This window comes from Eubalaena glacialis, chromosome 5, assembly GCF_028564815.1.
Source record: "Eubalaena glacialis isolate mEubGla1 chromosome 5, mEubGla1.1.hap2.+ XY, whole genome shotgun sequence".
Taxonomy (NCBI): domain Eukaryota; kingdom Metazoa; phylum Chordata; class Mammalia; order Artiodactyla; family Balaenidae; genus Eubalaena; species Eubalaena glacialis.
Genome location: NC_083720.1, coordinates 72,277,581 through 72,304,229, shown reverse-complemented (window position 1 = coordinate 72,304,229; position 26,649 = coordinate 72,277,581). Strand labels below are relative to the sequence as shown.

General features: G+C 35.7%; 1 protein-coding gene across 3 annotated transcripts in view; it reads left to right on the top strand.

The window, feature by feature from the left end:
* The window catches only part of GABRA4 (gamma-aminobutyric acid type A receptor subunit alpha4), a 62,457-nt gene that overhangs the window by 13,385 nt on the left and 22,423 nt on the right, over positions 1 to 26,649 (top strand). For 2 of the 3 annotated variants that reach the window (XM_061191355.1, XM_061191354.1), the window contains exons 3-8: positions 1,920 to 1,987; positions 2,962 to 3,182; positions 3,351 to 3,433; positions 6,094 to 6,237; positions 7,686 to 7,838; positions 14,787 to 15,046. In XM_061191355.1, the coding sequence (XP_061047338.1) occupies positions 1,920 to 1,987; positions 2,962 to 3,182; positions 3,351 to 3,433; positions 6,094 to 6,237; positions 7,686 to 7,838; positions 14,787 to 15,046 (929 nt within the window). The remainder of the gene's footprint in view (positions 1 to 1,919; positions 1,988 to 2,961; positions 3,183 to 3,350; positions 3,434 to 6,093; positions 6,238 to 7,685; positions 7,839 to 14,786; positions 15,047 to 26,649) is intronic. The other variant, XM_061191356.1, reaches the window with a different exon arrangement.

Here is a 26,649-nt window from a genome sequence, read left to right as displayed (position 1 = left end):
CCAGGTGATTCTGATCCAGTTAAAGTTTGAGAACCAGTATCCTAAATTGATCTTCAAAATAACTGGATTTCTCAAGATTCTCATCAAACAGTCCTGTTGTCAGGACCTACTCAACCTTATTTGTTCTGAGTAACTTATCTCTCCTTGTCCTGACTTGCACTGAAGTAGTGTTTTTAACACTTTAGCAGTTGTCCTTAAGAAACAAGCAGAGTGATTTTTCCCACTTTTGAATCTTTTTGAATGAAATCTCCATCTACTAGGGTTCAACACAGATTACCTATCTATTCCTGAAACACTTTGGCTTTAATAAGCTTGTTACTATCATATTTTTGTTGTTGTTGTTTTCAATTTCTCATTCAAATAAAAGTTCAATTAACTTCTCACACTTATTCTCTCTGTTTTCCAAAGGTGTTATTTTTTAAAAATGAAAACTCATGGCAGATCAGCCTGATCTCTACTTTTTCTCTCACTATACTTCCAAAGGATATATTTTTCTTAGGATACTTATTCAAAAAAAGAATTTTCTTTCTCCTTCAAACTATTTTTCTTTCTGTGGCTCAATCTTCACCATATAGAGGGAGAGATATTCTCATTTGTTATATGAGGGTAACTTTAGACCTAGGGCATTAAGCTATCCCAATTGTTCTTTGTCTTTTTTGACGTTAAGTCCAATTGCCCAACCATTATTCAAGGGAAATAGTCCATCTTGATAGCAGATGTTATTCTTTCCAGTATGGAATAGGTAGCCCCTGGACATACAGTGTTATAAACCATCATTTAAGAAATGATGTTCAAGATTGCAACAATTTAAAATGTTTATTAGTAATTAAAATTGATATGTATAATAACAATTGCTATCATTATTGAGCACATTATGTTCTGGAGACTGGGACAAGTGATTTACATGTATTATTTCAGTTAATAGTCATTAAAACCTTTACCTCTGATGATATGTGACTTGACCAAGATCATACAATTAGAAAGTGTTAGAGCCAAAATTGAACTCCAGAATTTCTGATTTTAAGCATTGTGCTAAACCCAGATTGCAGCAACTTTCCTTTGTCTAAAATCTGTCAGCCCATTGTCATGATGCTCCCACATTTCTCTTCTGCCAGGCACACCCATATACTTGTTCCTGAACCAGTTTTATTTAGACGTAGGAAAGAATCTCAGTAGTGGCCATTATTGGAAGAAAAGAGAAATGAATACCTGATAAGTACTTTCATGAGAGAGTAACTGTGTTCAGGGTCTCATAGGAGCAATTTCATTCGATCTCCATCAACAGTCTTGCCTGATGGTTATGGTTGCTGCTGTTGGGGAGTTAAGTAACTTGCCCAAAATCACACAGCAAGTAGGTGGTAGAGCATAAATAGGTCTAACTTTTAGGAGAGCTTGACTTTGGTCCTAATTACCAGTGGATGCTTTACCTATTGTTAAAGGTGACATGACTCATTTTTGTGTTTAAGTTATTTACCAATATCCTTAACTTGCCAAAGATGCATTCCTTACAGCCATTATGGGTTTTCTCCTCCTCACTCTTGTGGTTAAGTTCCCTCTTTTTAACAGCTCACTTCTTTACTAAAGGCCAATCAGATGATGGACTAAAAAAAATCACAAAGGCTAAAAGCTTTTGTTCCCTGCACTGCCTGTTGTAACAGTGCCCAGGGGTGATGTATCTTTGAAGAAATAAGGTTCCTGGTAAGTAATTGGGGTTTCTTTTTGACTGTAAGTAAACATTGCTTTCTGGTTTTGTTGTTCTTTTGTCTTCATTTTTTGTAGAGCTGCACTGTCTCACTGAAAATTTAAGATGCTCGTAAAAACATGATATATAACCTGTCTTTACTTTTTAATTATCAAACCCACCTTGCCTATAAGATTGGTAATTATTTTTTCACACTTATTTACTTCATACTTACTAGGTCCTGTTACAGAAGTGAAAACTGACATATATGTCACTAGCTTTGGACCTGTTTCTGATGTTGAAATGGTAGGTATTTGGGAAATTAAATGTACTTTTTGAGGTTTGAAAAAAACATGCAGAAAAGAGGGCAATTAGCATTTATTTTGTAATCGATCACACAGAGCTAGAAAGTCAAAGAACAGCCTAAAAAGTTTACAAAAGTAAGACGTTGAACTTGCATTTCAGCTCTAACATTTGAGTATTTTTTGATTTGGAATCATTCTCAACAAAGAAAAGAACGTTCTATTACTAGTCCCCATAGTGCAACATGTATGTAGTATTTTTTTCCCTTAGAAAATTATTGAGGAGGAGAAAATTAGAGAGTGTAATTAGTTTTGGTATGAAACTATATTGTAGTCCTAACTGCATTTAGAATTCCTTGTTGGCCCAATTGCTCACTACCCCTCCCCCCCACTTCCATCTCTCAGGCATAAAGAGCTTAGAACATCAAGCACTGGTCAAGATAGATTTGTCCATTCAGTTGTGTTCTCTCATATTAAAGATTTTCAGTTTCCAGGTCAAAGAAACTACTTAACTTTTTTCCTTGACTCTAGGCAAATGTGAATAAATTCTGTGGTCATAAAATTTCTCTTACATATTTTACTTTGCCTTAAAGAGATCCCTACAATTTTATGATTAGTTATGCAGTGATATTTGTTACACATTAACTAATTTTGCCACTTGATTTAAAACAAAGTACAACCGTAATTACCTGGTGCTGGTAGTTTTATTAAATTATAGTAATTATTCTTGAATGATTAATATGTATGATTATTTATCTAACAAATGTAGAAGATTAAGGTATAAAGATGGACATAACATGCTTTAATTGCTGACACTCTTTTTTGCTCCATTCATTTTTTTTTTTAAATTTTGCTCCTATTTGTTTTTATTTGGGGTAGTCTTTTTGGAGTGGGAAAGAGACTAGAATTTAATATATTTTTCTGCATATTTATGTGTAGTCATCTGTGATTGAATGTGTCATAAACTAATTTCCCTAGGAATACACAATGGATGTGTTCTTCAGACAGACATGGATTGACAAAAGACTAAAATATGATGGCCCCATTGAAATTCTGAGATTGAACAATATGATGGTAACAAAAGTATGGACTCCTGATACTTTCTTCCGGAATGGAAAGAAATCTGTCTCACATAATATGACAGCTCCAAATAAGCTTTTTAGAATTATGAGAAATGGCACTATTTTATACACAATGAGGTAGTCATTTTTCTTTTTTGCTTTTTATCTTTTTAACTCTCTTTTTTCCTTTCTTCCCTTCCTTCCTGTCTTTCTTTTTTTCCTTCCTTCCTGCTTCCTCATTGAGGGATCTTTAAATTACTTTTAAAGAAAGTGTTGATTTTGTTTAATTGCCTTTTTCCATCATAGACTCACCATAAGTGCAGAGTGTCCCATGAGATTGGTGGATTTCCCCATGGATGGTCATGCATGCCCTTTGAAATTTGGGAGTTGTAAGTTACAATAAAAATGTTGTTAGAATTTATGATTATCTCACGCAAGCTGATATTTTTATATGTGCATGATTTTCCATAGTCCAACATTTAAACCACTGTCCCTGACAACAACTGTCCAAGGTTTGACTTACAGGAGACTGTTTATTATCTAATATATTTAAATAAAGAACTAAAAACAACCCCTTTTCCCCCAAAAAGCAAAAACATATTTCTACTTACCTAGCCTACCTAGATAGCCTAGGTAGATTGACTCGTAATTAATAGGTTGATGATCCGTGGTGAAATTTAGGGGCCTCTGAACTCCATGTGTTGGTGGTGTAACATAGAAAGTATAAATGATTTTTTTGTTTTTGTAATTTAATAGTTTCTGTTACAAGCAGAATCCTTTATGGCAGACTTGAAAAAAGCAGAAGAAGGTTCGGGGCTTCCTGACATGACATAGGTTAGAATAGCATAAGCAGCACTCTTAGTATAAAAACGACCAAAGCATGACCAAAACAGAGTAGGAGGTGTGGTCTGATATGTAGACAGAGCAAGACAGTATAGTGCCTTATAGACCACATTAAGGAGTTTGGATATTATTCTAAGTGCTTTAGAACACCTTTGGAAGGATTTACTAAGGGGTGTGGCACTCTTTGACTGACATTTCACAATTTCACTTCAGCTTTTCTACCTAGAAAGGATTGTAGAGATGCTAGAGAGAAGCAGAGAAGAGTTGGAGGCTGTATGTGTTAATATGGATACCAAGATGGTGGTGGCTTAGACTAGGATGGTACCAGAGGAGATGTGAGACAGATGGATTTGGGATATTTTGTGGATGTGAAGGCAAGAGGATAAAATGAATGGGTAGGACAGAATATGGAATTCCTTTCCCCCAAGCTGCCTTCTCAGAGATGGCAGCAAAATGTGATCGTCTCTTCTAACGTCTGCCTCAAATATTTGACTCAATCAGAATCTACCAAAAATAGATGCTGGCTTTTACTATTGCTTCACATTATTAGTCTCACTGATTGTGAAACTGTTGCCTGCTGTTATCATTGCTCATTGCTTAACTTAATGAGACTCGGCAGTCACCATTCTTTTTATAAACCCCCAGTAATCACAATATTCCGTTGGCCTAACTTGAAGCTAGAGTGGGTCCTTTGCTCCCTGACCAGTGATTTAATGAGAGAAGATAAAAACAGAAAAAATACGTGGACAGAAAGGTCGATCTTACTGGGGCCAGAATTTAAAACCATTTGTGCTATAATTTAAATTTCACCCAAGATAGCTCTAATCTAGGGAAAGTCCTTTCCCACCCATCCCCCACCACCACCCCCAGATCTCATGGAACACTCTTCAGAGTGACTTGAGCATAGTTGGTCCTCCATCAGGGTTTATATTAGAATAAAGAAATTATTCCTTGGAAGCTGATGATTTGGGGTTGAGAACTGAAAAGAGAGGCCCATCACACTTATCAAATAAAGATACTTAATTACTTTGGAAGGAGAAGAATAACATTTAACTATGTTGACAATTCATAGGCATGAGAAAAAACAGGGGGAAAAATGGTTATAAGATAACCAAGAGTAGGATACCTGATTTAAAATATCATGCAGGATCATAGCATTCTGGGACTTTAAATGTATGATTAAGCATAAATATACTTCAGAAGATAAACCTTGACACACAATTGTATAGTGCTAAATGACAACACAAGCCTTATAGTTTGTTTTGCAAAGTCGCTTATAAAGATAGTCTCCCTAGGTATCAATTCCTTTAGTAGAATTAAACACTTTCACTGAGGACCTACTGTGCTCTAGGCCTTTTAGGAAGGTTTGCAGAGGGTAGCATACAATTCCTCTTTGTTCTTCTGAACTCATTTGTGTGTGAGCCAAGCTATCTGTTCTGGGTAGACTGGTAAGCAAGCAGCTGGTCTCCATTTGTACTGAACACCAAATAATAGAAAATGGGTTTGAATTGCCGCTGGGAGGGATTTGTTGAAGATGGAAGGGAAAATGTTCTGATTGTGAGAGTTTAACGGTAGTAGAACTGGTTGTGTAAGTACATTCCCTGGAGAGCTTTATAAACAGCATAGCCAGTTGTTACCACAGAGTGGTTCCCAAAAAGCATGGGTATTGCCCAGAGGCAGAGTCTGGAATAGGTGACCCCTGGAGAGCTCTCCCAACAGTAGGATTTGCTCTTTTTGTTTTTGTTGTTGTATTATTATAGGCAGGATCTGGTACATTTCTAATTGGCAGAGCTGCATGAGAATGGAAGAAGTCGATATTGGTCAAATACTGGAAGTGAGTTAGAAAGGAAGGGAGTAGCAGTTGGACAGTACTTTTGGAGGGTTTATTATTTCTGCTTTTCAACTGTTTATCCTATTAGTATGGAAACATACCATGTGCACTGATGCATACATAGCATTTTAGTTGCCTTAGTTGTAGTCTCCCCTCCAAACCTTTGGCATAAAAATAAGAAATATGCCCAGTTGCAAGCCTGTTTATTTAATCTCTACAGTCTTCTCAATCTTAAACGTGTTTGAATAAATCATAATGATTCTTGTTTTCATTTATTACATCTTTCCTGAACATGTGTAATATTCTTAATCGTTGACCATCAATGCTGATGGAAAAGGAGCTCTGAATCTAACCACATTCTGTGCTCTCATCCAGATGCCTATCCGAAGAGTGAGATGATTTATACGTGGACAAAAGGTCCTGAGAAATCAGTAGAAGTTCCAAAGGAGTCTTCCAGCTTAGTTCAGTATGACTTGATTGGGCAAACTGTATCAAGTGAAACTATCAAATCCATCACGGGTGAGATGTTTAACAATTTGAGTCAATATGCTACCTGGCATTAGCAATGGAGTTTTGTCCTAGCTTCTTCATTGAAATATCTCGTGTTTTCAGGGGACAACTAAAAGTTTCCAGAAATAGAGTTGATGCATAAATCACAGTTCAGACTTTATTTATATTTAAATCTTGTTTTAGTTTAAAATAAATTCTGAGTTGGTGACATGTGAGAAGTGAGCTGGTTTTCTTATTCAGAAACAAAAGCCAATAATCAAATATATCAAAACTATTTTCAACAGAATTCTGAGGCAGGAAATCTGACCATTGATTTTTGAGCACTGGATTTCCCTGTTTTTTGGTGCTTTCCCCAAATCTTTTTTTAAAAATCTCACCCAATTTTTGTGGTGCTACGCTACCCTCTTTTCAAAAGTAAAAGCAAAATATAAAGCTTAATTATAAAATATATTAAGGGTGTATATTAAAGCTGTCACATGAGTAGATGGATGATTATTATTGATGATTCTTGGTCTGTACTTGCTTTGGAGATGTGAATGGTAAGAAGCATAGGATTTAGTTTTTGTCATATTCAATGGGGAAAAACAGCTAATTATTGCTTGTTCTAAAACTATTCCTTACATACACATATCACCAGGAAAAAATTTTTTTTTGAAGACATTTCTTTTCCAGCCTGTAAGTGGGATTAAAAATACATTTTGGGAGGATTTGAGGCTTCTGAATCTTGGGCTTCACAGTCTGAGAATAAAGCTACTGCTTCCTAAGGAACTTTCTCAATACGTTACTTTCAGATGTAACATTAAAAATATTATCAAGAGCTACCAGAAATCTTATGGTATATTTACTTATTAGCTTTTTTAGGTTTTTGTCTAAATGCCAATAAAACATGCCTGAACTCAGGGATGTTACGTATGGCTCTATGTTATATGTGTTTCTTTGTATTTTTCTTCACATATACCACATTTAGAAATAAAGCTCTTTCCTAAGACTAAGACAGTAAGGTAACCTTTCCCTAAGCATATATGTATGTATAATGTATACCTGTGTATTGCAATTCTTTCTAAAATTAAACTTTACATTTTCATGTGTGTGTGTATTTTCATTTTTTTCTAGTGATTTTCCATAGAAGTTAGGTCTAAATTCTGCACTAGAAAATGCTGAAAATGAAAGCTAATTGCTTTAAAATAGAAAGCACTGCAAGAATTTTTATAAAGTTATAGCCCAACTTATTAAATTGCTTAATTACTACATGCAACAGAAATGTTTTTCTGTGTAATGACGTGCAATATCATTCCTCCCCTAGTTGGGAACTACATATTTCTCAGTGCTTGTGTTGTTACGCAATCCGATACTTTCTTTGCCTAGAATACTGTTTGTTAGTCTGAAATATGATTATAAAGCCATTGAATAATTGCCTGCAGAACCTATAATGTATTTTCCCCATGTTTCATTCGCAGGTGAATATATCGTTATGACGGTTTACTTTCACCTCAGACGGAAGATGGGTTATTTTATGATTCAGACGTACATTCCATGTATTATGACAGTAATTCTTTCTCAAGTTTCATTCTGGATAAATAAGGAATCAGTTCCAGCTAGGACTGTATTCGGTAATTATAATCATTTCTTGGGTATTTTTGTCCACCTTACATTTTGATCATGGGAATAACCTTTAGATATCATCTCTAACAAAATATTAAACAGTAATATATCTGGCTGTGCTAAGTAAAGAATCACATAAGGTTTCATTTTTATCAGCCAATACAAAGTAACAAAGCTTGAGAGGATATGGGCAGTCCATCCCTTCCTTTGGGGCTCCACCAGTTTTCCTTTATTGAGAACTAGCAGGTGGAGACCAAGTGTGAATCTGAATATAATTTCACTTTGGGTGATGTTCTTGGGTTCCTAGCTTAATGCTGTGTAATTGAATTAAAAATCATATCTATGTGTTGAAATGAAATGCATTGGGAGCTTAAAGTAAAACAAATAAAAGTCGTGGATGAATGAATATGAAAACCTTAGAATAATTTGCCTTTTAATGAAGAGGAACAAAAGGCAAATGGTTTAAATGCATGGAATTGGAAGTATTATATGCTTAGTTTATTAGCTCATTATTATATTCTACCTACATCTTTTTTTTCAGAATACTACACATTTTATTCTTTTTGTTTTTACAGTGGCTTCCTATATATCATATTCTTAACCATATGAAGTCCAGAACACCTGAGTTTTAAATTTTTATAGCTGAAAATAAGCCTTTTGCATATCAGTCTTGCTTTTAAATATTAAAATTAGTTATAATGATATTTATTTAATTTAACGGATCTCTCTATTCTTTTTCTGTTGATTGTGAGTGGCAAAAGCATTCAGTTATGGGATGAAAATGATCAGAATTGCTCTGGAATGGAGGTATAGTCCTCACAAGAGATGCCAATTTCCCTTTTGCTTTTTCTACTTGGTAGAAAGCCAGATAGAAGCCATGGTATAATATCCCTCATCACACAATAGTTGAAGGGATGCTGGTGAGAAGGAACTGGAGAGAATGGGAACTTCTCATCCCACCCCTGATCCATTTAGAGAACTTCTGATATAAGGGCATCTTAGTGTTCTCAGTGGACCTGAATGTGGGGTGTTTGCCACAGACACCCTCCCCCACCCCTTTAGGTTCACTCAAGAAGGTTTTGGAATCCTACCAGGGATACTCTTAGAGGAGGGTCAGTGCTGGGGGTAGGGTGTGACCTCACGAAGGCAGTGAACAGGTGTTATGGCACTACCTACTTCGTAGAGTTGCGAGGGTTCATTGCAAGTGTTGAGTAAATTTTAGCTATTAAAAATAGGTGTGAAAATGAAAGAGAAAAAAACACATCCAAGCTTTGGACTCCAATAGGTCAGGTTTTAAAACCCACATCTGCCACTTATTTTCTCCATCCATAAAATTGTGATAACACATCTCTCCTTCATAGACTAGTAAAGATTTAGAATTATGTGCGGTACTCATTACAGGGTATATGGAGCACTTAGCACATATTAGTTACTCTTTCCCATATGCTCTATTGCGTAGGGGAGATTTATTTTGTTATGACCTGGTTTCCTTGATTATTAACTGTTTTTAAAAGAAAATATGCATTATTATGTAATGCCAGACACTCTGCTAAATGCTTTTTTTTAAATGAAATACATTTTATTTGCAGTGTTGTGTTAGTTTCAGGTGTACAGCAAAGTGACTCAGTCATATATATATATATATATACACATATATGTATATTCTTTTTCATATTCTTTTTCCAAGGTTATTACAAAATATTGAGTATTGTTCCCTTTGCTATAAGTAGGTCCTTGTTGTTTATTTTATATATAGTAGTGCATATGTATTAATCCCAAACTCCTAATTTATTCCTCCCCCCACTTTCCTCTTTGGTAACCATAAGTTTCTTTTCTATATCTGTGAGTCTGTTTCTGTTTTGTAAATAAGTTCATTTGTATCATTGTTTACATTACACATGTAAGTGATATCCTATGATATTTTTCTTTCTCCATCTGGCTTACTTCACTTAGTATGATAACCTCTAGGTCCATCCATGTTGCCGACAAGGGATTAATCTGCTAAATGCTTGATGTCCATTCTCTCATTGAGTGCAGTGAGCGCTCAGTTAACCTTGGGTCTACACATCATGTCCAGAGGCAGCCTGACTGGGCAGGAGGTATCTGCTGAGGCTGAGAACCAGATCAAAGTCCCTTAACTTTTCCTCATACAAAAAAATATTAATATTTCAGGAACTCTCATCATTGAAAATAAAAATAAAATTACTTTTACACATATACCATCTTCTTTCTATGTTCCTAAATAATTTCTAGAACAGATAATATTGACCCATTAATGATGCCTTTGATTAAGAGGTAGTCATGTCAAAAGTGCAGACTCTGGAGCGAGACAAAAGTTGTAACCCCAAAGTCTACCACTTATTAGCTGTGAACCTTCAGTGAGTTATTTCTGCCTGTTTCCTCACCTGTTACAACAGGATACATTGTTGCTACTACATAGGGTTGCTAGGAGGATTCAATGAGTTAATTTGTTTTTGTTTTTGTTTTTGTTTATTTTGGGATTTTTTGCTTTTTTTTAAATTTTTATTTATTTTTGCCTGTGTTGGGTCTTTGTTGCTGCACACGGGCTTTCTCTAGTTGTGGTGAGCTGGGGCTACTCTTCGTTGTGGTACTCAGGCTTCTCAATGCGTTGGCTTCTCTTGTTGCGGAGCACGAGCTCTAAGCGCCCGGGCTTCAGTAGTTGCGGCGCATGGGCTCAGTAGTTGTGGCGTGTGGGCTCTAAGGCATGCGGACTTCAGTAATTGTGGTGAGCGGGCTCTAGAGCACAGGCTCAGTAGTTGTGGCACACGGGCTTAGTTGCTCCGCGGCATGTGGGATCTTCCCGGACCAGGGATCGAACCCATGTCCCTTGCATTGGCAGGCGGATTTGTAACCACTGTGCCACCAGGGAAGCCCCCAATGAGTTAATTTGGATAAAGCCCTTGGAACAATGCCTACCACACAGTAAATACTATTTTTAGTGTCATTGATTACTATGACAGTTCACGCTGCCACCTCCCTCATTTGAGAATCACTACTTGATACTATAATGTGAATGTTCTCCATAATTTCTAGTTATTGTGATTGGTTGATAAGCTTTGAATGCTTTCTTGGTTGATTATAAACTCATAGCCACTGTTTTGTCCCATTTGTCCCCAAATAATAGAAATTTCCAGCGGTATGGGGAGAGATAGCATTGATTATATATTATATTGCCCACCCAACGTTTCCTATCCAGATAAGATACTGTAAGGAAATTAAGTAGCATGTGGTAAGGATACCGGTAACACTAATAATAATGATGATAAGATTTGCCATGTACTGATAGGGGCCATCTTATTTAATCTTCACAATAACTCAGCAAGGTAGGCATTATTAATTTCATATGGCTAAGGATATAGACTCAAAGAGATTAAGAAACTTGTATAAAGTCATATATTTAAGCGATAGACCCAAGACAATTTCTGCCTAACTTTGAGAACTCTCCCATTTCTACTCTGCCTTTCTTTCTTTACAGGGGGTCTGGGGACATGGGGGCTTGTGGAGAATTCCAGAGCTGCTGAGTGAAATTGTATGGCTGTGTGCTGAGGATACTTTGTGGGTAGCTTTTTCCATTGGTTCCTTTCTGATTGTGCTCATGTACCAAGATATTGGTTTTGATTGACCAGGGAAATTATGCCCAATAATTAAGTCTTTTAAGACCTAAGATGTGTCAGAATGGTAATTATTAAATTGTTTATTGATGCTTTCGATGGTATTTTCTTAAGGAAGTTAAGTTTTCAGTATTTGCGGGCACGTAAGCACTCTTTCATTTGAGATTCAGGTAAAAAAATTAATTCTGGTCTAGTATTTATCTTTCCTAATTCTCATTTTCCTCTTCACTCAAGGAGAGAATTTTCTGGATCAAGGGTGTCTTTCAAGATCATGCAAAAACAAAACCAAAAAATATCAGTGTAAATATGAGAAGTAGAGTGTGCTAAATTCTCTGGAAAGGACTTCTATCTCTAAAGTTGTATGCCTCTAAGTTTTCTAATTATTCCAGTATAGTAAAACATGAAATCTGAGTAAATGCCAGCTGGCATATGTACATCATTACTAGTTCATTTTCTAGGAGTGGCTAGCCAAAAATTCACTCTTGTGTACAGTCTTAGCCTACTCGTACATGTCCTCTTCCAGCTTCTGGGCCAACCAATATGGTGCATATTCAGCACTCTAAAAACAGGAACTGGCGTCAATACTTGAATGTGTCAAAAAAATTCCATGGTTATTAAAGTGCTTTCAGGGTAGATATGGTAACGGATGTACTATCTTCCTCGATGCAGAGGAAGCATGGCTTCTTATCTGAAAAGTTGGCATCTGTTTGCTATTGTGTTGGGGTTTATTTAACCAAATGTTCCACCTAAAAACAGGTGTAATAAGCCCATTCCTGTTGTGCTAGTGCTTTCTTAAATTTGAACTCCAGGCAGAGAAACTTTTTAACGTCTAAAGGGATGGCAACTTCAAACACTCAGCCAATTGTTTATGCCAGCTACTTTCCTAATTTTGCCAACAGTCATAAAATAAGAGCCATAATATCTGAAGGGTCTTTCTACAAACTTTAGAATCAAGTTTACCCTAGACAATGAAAGAGAGATGGAAAGCGGCCACATATCCCATGTTTTTGCGTTGATGTCCATACATTATTTAACATATTCATCAACCTGGTGATCCACCCTCCTTAACGTTCAGAAAGTAATTTTTGGATTCATGGCTCAATAATTGAATTAATACTCTGCTTACTTGGCATTATTAATGGAATTTCTTCTCATACTGCAGGAGAAGAGGAAGACCACTACTTCTGGTCCTCAGGAGAAATCGTTCTATTACCAAAAACATGTTCAAAGCAACATGGAGAATCTTAAGTTGCTTATATTTGAGTTTCAGTTTCCTTTCTGATTATCACAGTATGGTCTCTGTGAATTTTTCTGAGTTCTGAGCAGTATTCTTATTTACACTGCACTGTTCGTTTTTTATTTTCAAGTGCTTTCAGCACAATTTCTATGCTATTAGAGGAAACATGCCTAATAAAGTTGTAGAATATTTTTGAATTCTTAATAGGCCATTAAACTTAAGTTGTTATGATTTCGAAGAAAAACTTTGATATATCTTCAAATTTTGTAGCTAAAATTTTTCAGAATTAATTTAGGGTTTATTCACATATTTCACAATGAGCATGGGAATGGTGCCATTTTCCTGAGATTTAAGATAGAGACCTAAAAGTCCTGAGGTCTCTTTTCATAACAAAGTCTACTAAATTCACAAGATTGCATTTTCATAGGCATTTAGGTATTTATATATTTGACTGAATAAACACATTTTAAAATCTGTTTTTGACTAATAAAATGCTAAAAATAGCATGAAAAAATTTTTAAAGGGAATACAACCAAATTCTCAGCTTTCTTCCTCTGTATAGTTTATAGAATGTTTTTGAAAGATCCATAGCTCAGAAGCTACACAGTTGCTCTAATTTTTCATGTTCTAAACATTGACAATTCAGAAGGGACTAGAAAGAAAATGGATTGGTGAAGAGCTGAAAAACGTATTTTTATTTACAGTGCATTTATCGTGTGCTCGGCACTACGTGAAATATGGTAAATCCCGAAGCAGTGTTAGACATTCTGCCCTTAAGAAGTCTATGCTCAATCAAGTAGTGGAAACAAAGCTCACACAAATGGAACAATTAGGGAACAATACAAGGCAGAACATAATTAAGTGCTGAGTTGAGAAGACAATATTATTTCTCCCTACATCAAAATATTATTATTCTTTTATTATTGCATGGGACTCACTATTTTTTCAGTTTAACATGTGTTATTTGGCTTTCAGCTATGGATTGGCATGGACTGGATATAGTTTATGCCTTCATCATTGTTATTGTTGTCATCATCACCATCCCCAAACACCTGGGTGTGTCAATTCAAGAGATTGCCTAGGCATTACATAGAATGAGTTTAAATGGATATGGTAAATCTCCATGTAAATTTCCAAGCTTAACTACGTAACATGGATTAGGTACACAGAGAGACAAAGATTCAGAAAGGGACAATTGTGCAAATATTAGCATCCTTACGTAATGCATTTCTCTATAGTTTCAGTGGCAAGTGGAATTTTTCCATTGAGAATGGGGACTGACTTTTTTCCCAGGCTGAGGAGAAGGCTTTTCTGGAGATGATATGCTTCAGAAGCCTATTGATGCGTGAGAAGTACCTCTATTCTTGTTGCCAATATTTTCCTGCCAACCAGAAACTGATGGCCAGTAGATGTCCAATATTTTTAAAGCCAAATTATTCTAGAAGTCTATTTCTCAGGAGTATACCTATGGTGTTTATATAAATTAAGCTATTTTACAACTAGTAAATTTAGTATTTTAATTCAATAAGTAATATTCAGGTAAAGACTATAAATACATATAACTTGTGCTTTTTCTGATAGAGATTCTCAACAGCAGTGGGCCATGCCTACCCCAGGAATTCTGAAGCTTCAATTTTCATTGCTACCATCTTCCCACTCCTGGTTGAGAGTCAGTGCTTCAATGAGTCACACTTCCTGTTAGGTGTGTGTTGAGTTTCTCAGGTACATTGGCCCAGGTACTAACATCAACCCAATATATGTTAGGTGCCTTACATACTTTTAATCTTCATTGTAAACCCAATAAGTGGGTATCAAATGAAACCAGTGAGTTTTCCTAACTTAATCCAACTCACACTGAGCCAATGATTAGAAGAGCCAGGATTTGAACCATATCTGTCTCTCACTCCAAAGCCTGTGCTAATTTCACTGAACCACTATGACTGGAATCTTACATCAAAGATGGTTTGGTTTGAGTTATTGTAAACTTTGTTACCCTCACCCCACCAAATTTCCAGGTCTTTTTTGTTTGTTTTTTTGCATTGAAGTAACCATAAAGTATTTTGTCTCTTTGCTCTTTTGCTTTGAAGGAATAACCACAGTCCTCACCATGACCACACTGAGCATCAGTGCACGGCATTCTTTGCCCAAAGTGTCCTATGCGACTGCCATGGATTGGTTCATAGCTGTCTGCTTTGCTTTTGTGTTTTCGGCCCTTATTGAGTTTGCTGCTGTCAACTACTTTACCAATGTTCAAACGGAGAAAGCCAAAAGGAAGACATCAAAAGCCCCCCAGGAAATTCCAGCTGCTCCAGTGCTGAGAGAAAAGCATCCTGAAGCACCTCTGCAGGTATTTGACTTAATATCCTTTAGTTTAAGATTTCAGCGTCTTGGTCAAATTTGCATTGCCGGGGAAAAGCTAAGAAGTTGAAGATCCCAATGACAATTTGTAAGTCATTTAAAAATCCAGAAAAATATTAAAGGATAATCATGCATTTAAACTTTAAAACTGTGATTAGTGGCTTAAAAGTTAAACAGCTCTGGATGAGCTTGAGGTACACAGCTAGTTGTCTGAAAGTTCTTTCCAGGATTAAAAAATTTTTATAGAGAGGGGCAAAATCTTATGTATGAGCTTAAAAGAAACCTGTGGATACCCTTAAGTGGGTTGGAAAGGCATCTCAGTAGAGTTCATTGAACAAAGTAAAGCAGCAGTTCTTAACATAGCTGCACATGAGAATGATCCCATGGGGCTGTGCCCTTGTATGGAAGAAGAAAACAAAACCAATAAATAAGAAGACCCGTAGTTGTAGGTTATGCACATCCAAGACTGAGAATTCTTGTCCTAAAGAGACATATCTAAAAGGATATGAAAGCCTAATAAGAGCTACTGTAATTTACATTGGGCACATAAGTGATTCTGTGATTAAAAAAATTAAAAAGTGACTTCTTCCTCATGGAGGCCAGTTGTACAAAACTAGCAAGATCCTCATGAAAATGAGAAAGCTAACAGCCGTCCCTTCTTCCCTCTCCTCCTCTTCCTTCTCTACATTCTCTCCCTCCTGCTCTTCCTCTGATACTCTGCTCTCTCTCTGTCTCTTTTTCTCACTCCACTTGGCTTCCTCCTTGAATCAACAAAATGTCTGTGGTCCCTAGGGCAACCTTATTGTGGTTACCACAAATGGTGTCTAAAACTCCTTTTGTCTACATGTGCCCAAATCAAAATATATATAAATCATCAACTTTATTCTCTATAGGTGATAACTCATTCCCTTAATTATTCACACACGCATTCATTCTTTTTTTTTCACTCATTTAACAAACATACATTTAGTACCAACTGTGAGCCAGACACTGTTTCTGGTCTGAAAAGCAAGGGTATACAAAGCCCCCTGACAAATATCTTACTCTATATAACTTATCTTTCAGTGTGTAGGGGGACAGACAATTTAAAAACATATATAGTAAAACACTTAGGTGTGTTAGATGGTGATAGTGCTATGACAGTGCTGAAGCACCAAAGTGGGAAGGAAGTGCTGGGGCCTTGTGACAGGGGTGGGATTCAGTTCAGAGACCAGGCAGGCAGGAAAATCCTGCCATAGAAGATGACAGTAGAACAATTAGGTTAGGGATTTAACCTGGCAAGGATTAACTGTTAAGGCTCCTACAGTTTATAGCTCTCCTCCCACAGGGCTCTGGACACTGGTTCTCTAAGAATGGCATGTGAGCAGATAGGAAAATTATTGTCCTTCCATTAAGTAAGTTTGGATAGCTTACATTTTCCTCTAAAGGAATAAGTTTCAACAAGATTTTCAAAATTATTAGAATGAATTTTGTATACTATTTTCAGTCAAAAAAAAACCCCTGATTATCTACAGTTTTATTCCCTTTCCAATTCCCCATAGGTAATTTTATGCCCTTTCTGCCTTTTACTGTTATTTCATTTGCTTTGCTTTGTTGTGTTGAGGCCTTGGTAGAAGAATTCTATTTACTCTCCCTTTAAAAAAATTATCTTGTATTTACTTGTTTACTTTACTTTTTTTTCTAATTACTGACTTAAGATTTATTTTAATTTCATCTTTCTGCAGGTTAATGTTGTTACTCTTTCTTAGCTTCTTGAGTTTAGTTCTTATTAATTTATTTTCACTGTTTCTTATTTAATAATAAAGTTTCCTTTATTGCAATTTGCTTTGCATATAGCATTTTGCTTTGCTTTGCATATAGCATTAGCCAATTCATAACTTTTGATATGTTATATTATTATAATTATTTGCTAAGTATTCTGTAGTTATACTGCTATTTTTCTCTACAAGCTCAGAATTATTTGGAAGATAACGTTAAAGTTTCCAAGTGGGATTTTGTTTATTTGTCTCCATTGTATTTTTCGTTGTATCACTTTATGTTCAGAAATGTTACTTGTACAAATTTGAATGTTGTTGATATTTTCATTGTGCCCTGAGTTATGCTAAAAGCTTATAAATGTTTGATGGCAATTTAAAGGAGTTGACTGTTAGTTATTAAATTAATTTTACCTAAAACATTATTATTTCACCCTCTTAATAAGTCACTCTTGATCTTTCAAATACCAAGAAAGTTATGAGAAATTCTCCCACAAATATTATGAGATTGTGTTAGTGCGTTTTGCATTTTAACTATTTTTGTTTTATGCGTTTTGATGCTTCGATATTCAACATGTAAAGATTTATAACAGGTCTATTTTCATATCAATCTATTAATTTAATCATAAAATAACCTTTTTGGGGAGGTTCCATATAATGCCCCTTGAATTCTATTTGATCTGATTTTATTATTATTTTTTTATTCTTTCTTAATATTAACTTTTGTAGTATAATTTTATTGCTAAATTCTCCTATTTTCTCTTTTCTCATGTACTTTGGAAGCTATATATCATATTATTATATAACCAGTGGTTATCTTTAAGTTTTAAAATGACATTGTAACTTATGATTTTCTAATATTGTTGAAATTATAACATATACTGACTCTTCCATGTAGCTGTTAACTCCCCCCAACCCCAGGATTGCTCAAGTCTAAAGATTCTGCATTTGGAAATATTTTATATATAATTTTTTTTTCTGTTTATAATGAGTTGATGTAGTTCCCTTTTCATTTTTGCAAGGTGATGAGGCTCCTTGCGCTAGTGTTATAATAGTATAAATACTTGAAAGTACCCCTTAATCAGCGAAAAACCATTCTGCAGAATTTCCAAAGGTGGGACGAGAACCAATAGTTCCTTGAAACATATCTCTTGACTACTACAGCATCACTGGTGAGTGGTAGGTTGAGTGCATCCAGTTGGCTAAGCCCACTCTTGGCAGCATGGGCCACATGCTGGGTGCAAATGGCATAATCAAGATTAAGAAGATGAAATTTGTTTGTGAAGGGCATAGAGTCATAGTATTTAAGGGTTGAGAAGGAGTTTATAATAAATCTCATCAAAATATTCATCATATGTTTCATGTCCTCTACAGTGTGTAACCATATATGTATCATAACTTAGGTTGCCACAGCAGTTTCCTGAAGAATATCTATGTTCTACGGACAGTGATTAATGGGTTGGCCCACGCATCCTCCAGAGTACATATTACTGCCAGAGCACAGCTGGCTTTGGAGTGTCAGTTGTCATTGAATAGTTCAACTTTGAAGGTTGAGAACACATTAAAATTGAGGAAGGGAGAGAGAAAGAGAGAAAAAAATATATGTAGATAAATAGGGAGAAGGAAATCAAGCTGGGGAAAAAGTGTGTTAAGAGCAAAATTTTAAAACATGTTACTGGAAGGAAATAGTCTAATAATCTTATGAAGTTTGGAGTTTCAGTAGAGATTCTAATCAGACAGTTGAAATTTGCTTATTCTAATATGTTTTCCAACTTGTATGGCTATTTGCTAATTTGAATGATGCTGCTTTGTTTAAACTGTGTTTAAACTCCTCATTTGAAATTGCCTTCAGTCTGCGCAATACTTGATAATTCAATAGTCCTTTGGGTTAGCTCACTAGTGGTTTGATTCATCGTCACCATATGTGACCTATGGACTGTTAATGGCCTGACAGAGGTTTATGGTGACCATTTTTATTTCTTGGGAATTGGAAAGCTTATGGTTTATGGAATATTCATGAAGCAAGGAGAAAAGGCCAACTGGAAGACTCTAAGAGCAGCTATGGGCAGCTTGAGTATGTCTTTAGGCATCTCAGGAGGCAAAGCAGCTGTTTTGCTTCCGCTCAACATCACCGTAATTCTGCCTTTGACTCTGTCCTCCCAATATTTAAGTTGAGCTCTAGTCTCGTGGTTCTATCCTTCCATACCCTTACTACTTCTTAGAGTACCTACTCACTCACTGACTCAGGTGATTTGGATTAATAGGATGATTTGGAAAATAAATAACTATAAAATAAAACGTGGAGATTTCTTAATAAAATCATACTTAAAACTTACTTGAAAATATATTCTGTAGCCCTTGTTCAGTTAGAAAGTATACATTAATGTATGCATGTTGTATGTTGTGAAAAAATCCAATGATATAATGACTAAAATTACTTGGACTTTTAAATTGTGTCAGGTACTATGTGATATGCTTTACATGTGCTACTTAATTTCAAGCTCAAAATAACTATTTTATAGATGAAGAAACTGAGTCTTTCTTTAAATATCTTTATTGGAGTATAATTGCTTTACAATGGTGTGTTAGTTTCTGCTTTATAACAAAGTGAATCAGCTATACATATACATATATCTCCATATCTCCTCCCTCTTGCGTCTCCCTCCCACCCTCCCTATCCCACCCCTCTAAGTCTTGAAGTTGTTAAGTGATGTAATCAAGATAACACAACTAGAAATGGTAGACGAAATAGAATAGAGAAGAGCAGTGAAGCACGTTTAATGAAGAAGCTAATTAGTTCGCGTTTAGACATGTGGAAATTTCCAGAGTGGGACATTTTCTTCTATCCCATGATAACGATGACTTACTTTTTTCGAACTACAAGTGCGTATTTCTCCACTGTGCACCTTTCCTTTCCCATCTACCTAATTTCTTTGTCTATTTCCATTTTACTGTAACTATTCTTCATGGACTTCTCAATATTAAAGTGTTCATAAATTCTTGCAAGGGTATTTGTAAAATTAAAGAGCTATTTGCTCTGTTTAGAGTCTTTAAGAAAAAGATGATACAAAAAAGAATATATAAATAATTCAAGATACACCTTGGATTCAATAATTCAACTGTACTCATGAGAATCTCCTTCTTTACTATCCATTCTTCAAAGTCAAACTTTAGCCCTATTTCCTAGATGAGGATCATTTTGATAGAACTTAAGGATGCCAAGGATATGGTGTCAAGTATCCACATCTACAAAATAATAATGGAATCTGCCAGAAAGACTGATAATGAAGATTAAATTACATCCTGCATGTAAAGTACATGGTACAGTGCTTAGTACCCAGTAAATAATAACTGTGATTATTATTTTTTTAAAGTACAGTTGATTTACTATATTATATTAGTTTCATTTGTACAAACATAGTGATTGAATATTTTTATAGATTATACTCCATTTAAAGTTATTATAATATAATGGCTATATTCCCTGTTTTGTACAATATATCCTTGTAGCTTACTTATTTTATACATAGTAGTTTGTATCTCTTAATCCCCTACCCTCATCTTGCCCCTCCCTGCTTCCCTCTCCCTACTGGTAACCACTAGTTTGTTCTCTATACCTGTGAGTCTGTTTCTATTTTGTTCTATTCATTCATTTGTTTTTTAAAAAATATTTATTTTATATATTTATTTTCCTTATTTTTTTTGGCTGCATTGGGTCTTAGTTGTGGCACATGGGATCTTTGTTGAGGCATGCAGGATCTTTTCATTAAGGCGCACTGTCTGCTCAGGTTTCTCTCTAGTTGTGGCGCACAGGCTCCAGGGCACATGGGTTCTGTAGTTTGCGGCATGCTGGCTCTCTTGTTGAGGCGTGTGAGCTCAATGGTTTTGGCGCATACGAGCTTAGTTGCCCTGTAGCATGTGGGATCTTATTTCCCTGACCAGTGATCGAATCCGCGTCCCCTGCATTGGAAGGTGGATTCTTTACCACTGGACCACCAGGGAAGTCCCTCATTCATTTGTTTTATATTTTAGATTCCACATATAAGTGATAACATAAAGTTTTGTCTTTCTCTGTATGATTTATTTCACTAAGCATAATACCCTCCAGATCCATCCATGTTGCTGCAAATGGCAACATTCTTTTTATGGGTAAGTAGTATTTCATTGTCTATGTATACCACATCTTTTTAATCCATTCATCTATTGATGGACACATAGGTTGCTTCCATATCATGGCAACTGTAAATAGAGCTGCTATGAACGTTGGGGTGCGTGTATCTTTTCAAATTAGTGTTTTTGTTTTCTTTGGAAATACACTCAGGAGCGGAATTGGTGGATCATATGGTAACTCTGTTTTTAGTTTTTTGAGGAACCTCCATACTGTTTTCCATAGTGGCTGCACCAATTTATATTCCCACCAACAGTGTACAGTGTTCCCTTTTCTCCACACCCTCTTCAGCATTTGTTATTTGTGGTCTTTTTGATGATAGCCATCTGACAAGTGTGAGGTGATGTCTCATTGTGGTTTTGATTTTCATTTCCCTGATGATTACTATAGCTGTGATTATTATTATCCTTTATTTCCTTAAGCATCTTCAACATTTAAAGTCTGCATCACATAATTTATCACTTATAATATCCTGAAGTATTTTGCATACATTGTTTCATATGTGATTGCTCTATTTACCTACCTAGATGGTGAGCTTCTTAATAAAATTGGTTATGGCTTCATTCTGTCTTCCCATACAGCCCATAGCACAGTGTTTAATAGTCACAGTTGTTTATTATAATGAGCCAACTATAGGAATCGAACAATAGGAAATGTGGGGCCTCTAAAAACCAATATATTTATCAACAATTTCCAAAAACATTTGTATTTATGTAAAATTCTTCTGTAAATGTGAACATTAGGTGGACATTAAGTAGTGAGCTGGAACTGGGTCACTGTGAGGATCGAGAACAGCAGCTACTCATTCTGAGACACACTTGTCAGCAGTTGGACTTTGCTAGTTGACAACAACAGGGAACTGAGGATGACACTTTGAAAAACAAAAGAAAGCAAAACAAAAAGCCTCTGTAACTACAAGTGCAGCTATGCATTATGAGAAAAGCATAGTTTGTTGTCCTTGGGCCATTTTAGTCACCTCACTTACACAGGTATCAGTGCCTTTGACACCAGTGTTAAATACAGTGATATCGCAGTAAATGGTAATACACAAGCTTCATTCCCTTTTAACAGGCTCTACAAACTAGGTCAGTTTCAGATTTTCATTTCAATCATTCTCAAAACTCCTCTTAGAAATGCTGTGCTTTAAATAGTTTAAGCTAACATGCAAAAAACTTTCATTTTTCCATTTATCCTTATTTCTCTCTTTCTTAACTTAGTTTAAAATCTCTTTCCTTGGCAGTTTGAACAAGGACATGATGAAGTATTGTCAGTTCACTTGACATTTCAGTGTGTTGGTGATAGAAGTTTAATGACATTCTTTGAATCATATAAATTGTACCTCCCGGAAGCCATACCTTTTTCAGTACAGAATGTTCTGTAGTTAGTAATGCTCTTTAGGCAATGAGTAATTGTTTAATTGCACAATTATTAAACTGGGTGATTTAAGTGTCAAGAATATCAGAATTATGTTTCATTTCCAACCATATTTTTCATATGGTAGTTTTGTTATGTGTCACATGCTGATTCGTGAGAAATCGTCATTTTGCTAAGGCAAGAGAACAAATCTCAGGTAGTAATTTAACAAGTGTTTACTGAGCAACTACTATGTACTAGTCACCATGCAAGGCACTGAGGATTCAAAGAAGACAAAACCTGGGCACTTAGTCTAGTGAAGGAGACAGGTTATTAATCTTGTAAGTGACTATATGTAGTATATAGAAGTATGGTCTGAATCTTGGTTTTAGAATACTTCAGGCATGCTTATAGTAGTATAATCTTACTCTCAAATATTCACTGCTACCTTTGACCTATGTGCTGAAATACAGATCTATATATCCAATTACATACTGGGAACCTATTTTATTTATGGCTACTTTTATGGAATACCTATCAAGTGTCAGTAGGCTGGGAATACTCTGAGGGTAGTGGGGAGGTTGACATTCAGCAATTAACTTCAAATAGTTAAATAATGATAAATGTGAAAAATGCTATGAAGGAGAGGTAGAGAGGGTCATGATAAATTACATCAGAGAGTTAATTTGAGACTTCAAATTAGCCTTTGAAATGCAAAAAGTGACAAGGTAAGGGATGTCGTTTAAAATGACAAAGGGAGGAGAACCGATCAAATTTAGTAGCTTATTGAAGCAATATTGTGCATATCTTGGTAATTGTTGGTAGTAACATCACACGGGAAGAAAAATGCCAACATTAGCATCACAATTGAATGGCTATTTTCTCCTCCAGAAGGGGAAATGCCATAATTTCAATGCTGCATCAGGAAGGCTTGATATATTGCTAGTGTTCAAGGAAGTAGTAAGGCATCTTGTAAACCTAGTATAACACAGTTTAGGAGTGTGTGTGTGTGTGTGTGTGTGTGTGATATAGATATAGATTAATAGTAAACTTGTCCATTTATTTTCATGTATTCTGTGTTCACAAATATCATGACAAAGGAAGAAGCTGTGAAGCATATTTACATAGTACATAGATTGGGGGAGGTAGCTTGTCACCATCATCATCATCATTGTTATTTATTTATTGTCTTCTATGTGCCATATATATATATATGGTGCTAGTTGCTTTACATGTGTTATCTCTAATCTCCACAATACACCCTGAGATGAGTTGTGTTGTTATACACATAGTTTTATGGTTGAGGACACTGAGCCTTGGTGAAGTGTTTTGGACACTTTCAGATGCACCGTGCTGTCTCTCACCTAGAGAAAACAGGCAGGCATCGAGGGATTTTGTCTCTACTCTCAGTTTTCCAGTGTAGCTTTGATCACACAACCCAATATTTGAGTTTGAATTTCTCTGTTAGATGACAAAGTTAAGCAAGATTATATCCAAATTCCCTTCTAATTTAAAAACCTGTTACTACAAACTCATCCACTATCTATAACTAATGCCAGCTTGCTTTATACTCTTTAACATATGCTTACTTTCATAAGAATGGATTCTAGCGAGGATGGTTCTTTTTGGGTTCTCTGAGACAGGTCAAATTAAATATTCAGATTATTTTATGCTCACCTACACAGCAAAAATCCATACTGTTCCAACAGCAATAAGAGCATCAACTGATCCTGTGTTTAGTATGCACCAGAGAGTATTTTAAATATTTTACATATATTCACTTATATAATTGGCATAGCAATCCTGTCCCATTTTCATCCTGTTTTATAGATGACTAATTGAGGCACAAAGCGGCCTAAGTGATTTGTCCAATCACACACCTCCTAAGTAACTGAACCAAGATTTAAACCCAGATGGTCTGGCTCCAAAGTCTAGGTTTACAGCCCCTAGAAATTGCCGCCCCTCCATTGTAACCTCATCCCACACTGCTGACCCTCTGCTGTGCCTACCCTCACACACTCACTCCCCAGCCCATTCCTCATTTTTCTGAAGGTTGTCTTAATGTTCACATTGTTGAAAGTGTAAGCCTACTCTAAAACTCTACCCCATTTATAAACAAGCCCTATCCCTTAGCTGGTGGTTCAGCTTACATAGAAGCCAAAATCTCAGAAAATTAGCCACACTCTCCAAACTTCTAGTTTTGCATAAAATATATGTGGATTTTCTCAAGGCTAAAAGTCACCAATTGATTGAGGTCATTTTGACTGTAGACCAATCCATAGTTTTCCCAATGTTTGGACATTTTAAACATCTAAAAATGTTAAAAAGAATTTCTTTTATTTTTGTCTTGAAATAACCGATCTGACATGCATTAATATATTCAATCAACAATATTTATTTACAACATATGTTCAAAAGAATTCTGTTGTAAAGGTGGTGAGAAAAATTTTAAAGAATTTCAAAAGATAGTTTTTGCCCTAAATGAATTTATACTATGTCAGGTGACAGTATATTGATGTAAATAATCAAGAGGAATAGGTATTCTGTAGGGACCAAGAGATGTAAAATATGTGCTGAACTTTGGGAGGGGCTGGTAGGAGAACTCAGCTTGGCAGTGAGGTGTATTTAACTGATGGTCAGCAGACAAAGGAGAGTAGCAAGGAAATAAGCCAACTCATTACTAGAAATATCATTAGTTTGGTTTGTGATTTTTATGGGCTAGCTTGAGGATCACTCTAGAATCGCTATACAATTAATAAACTTTTACCGCATTGTTGGAATTTTTGTTACTTCCCCATTTTCTCTGTTCCTTCTCCAGCACACCTGGCACAAATTTGCTAAGAATCTAGCAGTTGCTCAAGAAACACCTACGGACTGGTTTCATTCCTCCTATAACTGAGATAGATGCTCAATTGTCAGGGATAGCAATATATGAAGGAACTGTACGTTTCCCCAGGTGAAATTTCTGTTATTAAAATTTTTTCTTAATGGTGTTTCCGATTATTATTAATTTGGTGATCTTTTTCTGTGTTAGCAATGTGAGTGGGCCAGCACTTCTTTTTAGAGGGGAAAAAAATTCAGTCAGCTTCAGAAATATACAGACACTTGAAACAAATTCCCTCAATGTTTAGGTATATTTTCCAGCAAGTTCTCTTCCCTAAGCTACTGAGTAAGATTATTCATTCCTTCTGGTTTATTTGGCTAAGCTGCCAATTTCCCTTTTGCTATTTTGAGGGGCTAATTTTCCCACAACATAATATACATCGCTAAATCTCCAGCTTTTCTCTCAGCCTCAGATAATTTAGAAGTTTCAAGATGCATCAGTTCGGGTATTACTTATTTCATTTCATTTAAATAAATCAGAGGATATTATGCATAAAAATGTCTTTGGCAGAAGGAAATTATTATGTATTTTGGTCAATTTAAGGAGAGGGCATTTTCTCCTCAGATTGTATGGCATGGTGTGTTTTTCTTAATATTTTCTAGTATCTCACCTTCCAGGAGATTCTTGCCCTGCCTAACTTTGAATAATACATCATATTCTTCCACAATGTCTCTTTTGCTGCTTTTATTTGTGAGCCTGAATTTTCACATTCCTCTTGCTTAGCTATTCTGTAGGATTCTATTCTTTCTCCTTCATTAGCTCTTTCTTGAACTTTGACTTTAATTTTTAAAATCTACTGTCTTCATATAGACAACTAGCATGGGCATTTCTTTAGTCTCTCCAGCGTCATGACTCCCTAATGATGTAGTCCTGTGAATTTAGCTTCTCTCTCAAACTCTCTCTCTTTTGGGAGTAGTTTAGCTAAAGCAGACTTTTTTACTTACTTTTACTTACTTTTTGTTTAGCTAATTGAAAACAGTTGTAGGTTCCATAGTCAGAGAAAAGTCTGTCTTTAGGGGATTCAAAGAGGACAATGGGGGTGTGAAGATGAGGTTGGGGGTTAGTTTCCCTGTGAATGCTTTCTATTTTTGCTTCCCTAAAAAGTTTTTACCAAGTCCAATCAGTTTAATGTAGATATCGAGGGGGTCACTTCAAAGTAAAAAATTGTACCATGAAAATTTTAGATAAAGGGGGGGAGGTAGGGAATGAGAAGGACGCCCACCATTTAGCACATCTGCACTTTTTCTTTGGCCAGGTTGTTGGCACTTGAGGATTAACATTTCCAACATTTCTTGGCAAAACGTGGTGAGAACTCTGTATCCAAAGAGCAGAAAGTCAACTCTTCATATACAAAATGAGTGTATTATTGTCTCCAGCTTATCCAACTATGAACACTTGTGTATATCTGGGATTATTAGTCTGTTGAACAGATT